Source organism: Hordeum vulgare, chromosome 3H (genome assembly GCF_904849725.1).
Source record: "Hordeum vulgare subsp. vulgare chromosome 3H, MorexV3_pseudomolecules_assembly, whole genome shotgun sequence".
Classification (NCBI taxonomy): Eukaryota; Viridiplantae; Streptophyta; class Magnoliopsida; order Poales; family Poaceae; genus Hordeum; species Hordeum vulgare.
The window spans coordinates 557,318,170-557,323,901 of NC_058520.1; the positions used below are offsets into that span (position 1 = coordinate 557,318,170).

General features: G+C 45.2%; 1 protein-coding gene across 1 annotated transcript; it reads right to left on the reverse strand.

The window, feature by feature from the left end:
• Nucleotides 1-458: 458 nt before the first annotated feature.
• LOC123440594 (GRAS family protein RAD1-like) lies at nucleotides 459-2,009 on the reverse strand. Its single transcript, XM_045117158.1, has one exon. The coding sequence runs from the start codon at nucleotides 2,007-2,009 to the stop codon at nucleotides 459-461; it is 1,551 nt and encodes a 516-aa protein (XP_044973093.1).
• Nucleotides 2,010-5,732: the final 3,723 nt, after the last annotated feature.

A 5,732-nucleotide genomic window follows, 5' to 3' on the forward strand; every position in this document is an offset into this window, starting at 1 on the left:
TGGTCGCGAGATCTTATGAGTTTCACCTCTAGCCTATTCCAACTTGTTTGAGACTAAAAGCTTTGTTGTTGTTGTTGTTGGAACAAATAATTGAATTATTTTTTGATGATTGATTTTGTGTTTGTTTGATTTTCTTTGTTTTTCATTGAATGCATGCTGGTGCGTTAAATTTTTTGGACGCCTGATAAAGCAACTGATTAATTTGCGCGTATTTTGGTGCTGTAATTTTTATTAGCACGTTACGCGTGCAAGCGTTTGTTAGAGATGCTCTAATAGTAGCTTGGACATCCTCTACGCATATTCCTCCGGTGAGCTTCTCTTTATTTATCCACTCTATATGTAGCTATACTTCTTCCTCGACACTCACCTCATCACCTATTCACTTCACAATCTCACATCCAATCCATTCATAAATATCGTGAACATTCTGAAGTGGTTCGAAGAAGTGTCCAGTGTCTCTAACATTTCCAGCACGAGGCGGCGATGACGGGCTTGCCCTTCCATCCAAGCACGAGGCATCCCTTCTCCTCGGCCACCGTGTACCCGCTGCCGCCGGCGTTCTCCTCCAGCCACTCCCGCGCCTTGGCCGCCATCTTGATTGGCATGGACTGGAAGCCCGCGCGGCTCATGCGGCGCCGCCACTGGTCCGCGCGCTCGTGCCGCTCCACGCGCGCCGCGCCCTCGCACCCGACCACGTTGCGTATCTCGGCGCCATAGTGGAACTGCTCCACGCGCGCGCGCCGGGCGTCGTAGCGCGGGAGCGCCGCGTCCAGCGCGTCGAACAGCGCCGCGTAGTAGTGGAGCGCCTCCATGAACCGCCCCAGGAAGAATGGCCCATTGTGGCCGGCGTCCTGTTCCACGAGCACGAACGCCTTGGGCGAGAGCTTGCGGATAGTCTGCAGCACCGAGTTAAGCGCACCACGGCTCTCCTTCACCACGCAGTGCAGCTCCAGGACGCTGTTGATGGCCACGGCCTCGTGGGCGTCGATGCCGAGGTCGTCCACGTGGAGGCTCTCCAGGGTGCGGTCGACGGCCCTGAACTCGAGGGACATCCCGAGATCCTCCGCGTACGCCTCGATCTCGAGCCCGACGGTCCTCATGGTGTCCACGCGGGCGCTGACGCAGGTTACGCGAACGCGTGCCGGCTTGCCCCCGACCCGCGTGGCAAGGCCGTCGAGCAGAGCCCGCCACTGGTGGCCGCGGTTCAGGCCCATCGTCATGCCGAGGTCAATCACGTGGACGTTGCTCTCTCCATCGAAGGCTTCCAGGATGGACGCGTTCGCCACGAAGTGCGCGAACCGCAGGTACGGGCATAACTCGTACGCCACGGCGAGCGCCTCGCCGCGCGCTCCGTCAAGGCACGACGACCGCGGGACGCAGAACGCCATGCTTGCCGGGCCCAACGCCGGCGGGTGCGCCAAGGCCAGCCGGTCTGCAAGGCCCTGCACGAAGCACGACGCGACTCGCTGGAACGCCGTGCCGTGCACCGGCGCGCCGACCTGGAGCTCCCGCAGCAGCGCCGCAGCCTGTGCGCGGTCGCGGCACGCCACCGCCTCGGCGCAGGCAACAAGCAGCTGCACGAGCCGCATGCCGTCAGCTCCAGTGCCACTGCCACCACCCCCGACGTCACCCACAGAGACCACCGCCTCACCTTGTTCCTCGAACCCACCACCGGCCACCGGCGGCGAGTGCTCCAAAGCCTCCATGGCCTCCACCTTCTGCTTGCAGGTCTCAAGAACGTCCCGGAACTGCTTCGTCTTCCTAACGCGCGACGACTCGAAGTCAGCCTGCGCAGGCGGCCACGAGGCGTGGTACGGCGAGCTCAGGTAGTCGACCTTGGTCGCCTTGGGAGCCCGGGGGGCGAGCTCCAGCTCGACGGCGTCGAGCGCTACCTCCTCAGTGCCGAGGTAGTGAGGATTATCGTAATTTAGTCGTTGATTAGTGCAAATTGAAGCATCTTGATGTGTTTGCCATGAAGAGGTAGGGAAGTGATTGGGTGCCATGCCCATGTACGTGTGTGTGTGTGCGTGTGATGAACTGGATAGTTAATTAGGTCATTTTGCAGGGCAAATGACCTACCTAATTTTAACTTGTTACCGGATGCAATCAAGCTCTATATATAGGCATGTGTAGCTCCCTGCGCTAGGTGGACGTACGAGGTGGTAAAGCTAATCAATTCATCGATGTCGTCTAAAACAATGTATCTTTTATATATACAACTCAACTCAACTCAACTTTTTTTCCGTGTCTATCTTTTCTTTGCTCTATTATTATTATCAGGAATCACAGTTCATATTACTCACTCTAGTGTTGGAATAAATCACCTTTTGAGATTGATTCGGTTTTTAGGATGTGATTATTTTATTGTGGTTGTATTGAACTGAAAAGACTTGTAATGTTTTAGAAACTATCGTTTTTCAAGTTTACAAACTCAAATATTTATAATATTGTTGATAGTCAAAGTTTAGAGTTCAAAACATCACTTATTTATGAACCAAGTGGAGTGCAAAATTCTAGTGCATGTGCTCCAGCACCAATGATTTATCAAAGCTGATATTGTTGAACGGATAGATCATAGATGGTTGGTGGATGTAGAGATGTTAAAAAATTGTTACTAACATGCTCGGCATCGAGATGTAGGTATTCAAATGGTTGATTGAGTCTTGCCCTCCTTGCCTACTTTTTACTTAAGCTCTCATCACATCTACAAGGGCATTATTGGGCAGATTGATAAATGTATATAGGTGACATTAATTGCTTATGGAGGGGCAGATATCTCACCAAAAAACTTCACTACTCATTGCCCGGACTTGGGAATTTGGGGGTTTGAAGTGATTACGTGTACTTGGAAAACATATATGTTTGCGTCTAAAGCACCTCCATAATTTGTCAACATTGTTGACCTATCCTAGCTAAAGCTCGTCTCGGAATCTCACTACCTTCATGATTTACCCTCAGCAAGACACTTAGATTGCTCATGCTGGTGGAGATATTGCTCAAAATTCCTCCCAAACTACAAGCATCTCGTCCATCACTAGATTACTCAAAATTTAGCTTTGGTTTCTTAACTGGGATGGCCTCCCCTTGCTAGGATATATGTGAGCTTGGTAAACAGAGGCCCTCAGGAGAGCCTCTTACACTACTTCTCTCAATTGAGGCATATAATCTACCGCATAATATCCAGGAAAAACTTGATGGCTCCAGGCATCAAATGATCATGATTACAACAAGGGTTGCAAACTTGGAACCTTTAGGATGCTCTTTGATCCTACTTAGTTCAAACAAATGAAAATTTTAGTTCATTGAGTGGAACTGAAGATGGTCTGAGGGTACCCTCATGGTTCTAAATTTGCATGCCTAATAACTAGGGCTTACCATTGGCAAGGTAACTACTGAGTCTATACAGCATACCATTGGTTACTCAGTCGCATCCTGCCTCTTTCTATTACTTGAAAACTTGATGTCCGAAGAAGCACAAGGTTTCTTTTGGTTATTACTTTGTGGTCAGCTAGACACTGGGGCCATGCTGCGGAGGAAATCATTTTTCCTCCCTGATTACATTTGTGTCCACTATGGGAGGCACGCATGGAAAACCAAAGATCGCCTCTTTTGGGTTTGCCAATTTTCTCAAGCATATTGATCCTATCTGTGCCCAAGCCTTAGCTTTTGAACCTTTCGTTCCTACTTAGATCACATCACTGGAAGATGATATTCAGAAGCATGTTGATCAATCTGGAGCATCCGCAACAATGCAATTTTCAAGCATCAAGAGCCAAACCTATATTGATGCACATCAAGAGCCAAACCTATATTGATGCACAAGCACATTCAATGTTGAGATGGAGTTCATTTTTCTTATTTTCTTGCATAAACATCTTGCAACAATGAAGAAGGTGTCTTCCGCATACTGCAACATGTTCACCCCATTTTTAGTATTTTCTGATAGGGTTTTGCTACACGTACGGTATTTTACGGGTGAGAGGGTTCGTAGGGACGTGGCATATTTTAACTGGAGATTAGGTGCGACCCTAGCCCATCTTGAAATTCATGGTGTGGGCTTTTTGATTAGTGTGGAAGGAAGGTTACGCGGAAAAAGTTATGTAGGTCTAGCATTTTTGTTTCTCATAATAATCCTTTAACCACTCTAGTGTCTCTAGCATTATTCTGTAATATTGGTAGACCATGAGCAACTAGGTCAAACATTAAATGGGATAAAGCATTTCCGTGCCTCCGGCATTTGTGACTGGGATAATATGGCCCTATATATGGTCATTGATCTTGATGCGAACATCCCCACTACCCCAATAGTTTGAATAATCTAGTTATCTAGTGGTCAGGAAAACCTTTTAACTTCAACATCTGTAAGACATAAGGTCACTTTATTTTATCATAAGTTTTTTCAAAGTCTAACACAAAGATCAATCACTTTGCTTTTCAACATGAACACTATTCAAAGCTTCATGCAAAATAATCACTCCGTCCATGATGTATTTTCCTTTTACAAAAGCAGTTTGGATGGGAGAAATCACATCCCCATCTACATTATTTAGTCAATTCATAAGTATTTTGAAGGACATTTAAGAAATAAATAGTATATATGTATGTGCTTATCATCTTTAGTTTTGGGCAGCAAGATAATGATGTCATACTTTACTCTAGAAATATTGAGAATTACTTTATGAAAATCATAAAATAGTTCTTTTAAATAAAATTTAATCAAATATGAAAAATGCTTATAGAAGTCAGCGATCAACACATCAGGGCCAAGGGATTTGTAATGGAACATTTTGAAAACAACTTCCTTAATCTTTCCAAAAGAGAAGGTGGCAGTAAGTTTTTCTATGGCCCCTCCAAGAATAAATTTTGGTTTCTCGACATCAAGAGAAATATTGGAGACCATAGGATCACCAAATAATTTTTTTGCATAAATAACTAATATACTCAATAAAAAATTGCACCCTCTACAATCCTACCCTCTTCTTGATCGAGAGAACTAACTTCGTTTTTCCTATGTCTACCATTAGCCTTGCCGTGTAGGTATTTGCTCCCACCTCCCCCTTTGAGAATTTCACTGATTTTGGCTCTGTTTTCAATTTTCTTTCTTATGTTCCATAATCCTATCAAGATGAGCTCTCAGGTATGTTTCCCTGTCTCATCTCAGCTGTCAGCCCAAACATCTCACAATGTTTGTCAATATTATCGAATTTAATAAGGATATTATTTTTTTCATAATGATGTATCAAGTATTCATATATGTAGTACAACCTTCCTATTTAGCCCTGAGTTTTCTCATTTTGCACTACCATTTTTCAATATTAGATCCCCTCAAAGTAGGGTCCATACAAGTGTCAACCACATATTTTTGAATCCCCACTCTTAGAAACTATGAGTTTTCAAATCTGAAAATGGGAGAAGTGTTTGGTATATCACCAAAGTCCAAAAACAGGAGAGTGCAATTCTCTAACTAAGCCAGTAACCTGAGTAGGGGTAATTTTCCTCCCAATCTGGGCAAGATAACACTATCTAATTTCTCAAAAGTAGCATTTTGTAAGTTATTACCCTAAAAGTATTATGTTCCATTTAAATCAAGCTCTCTAAGCCCACCTTTCAGTGGTTGTAGTAAACAAAAAAACTCTAATGTGAGGAGTACTCGATTTATTTTTCTCATAATCTTTTTTTAGTAATGTTAGAAACCCCTCCAACCAAGATAGGATTAATGCTATTTTGAAAAG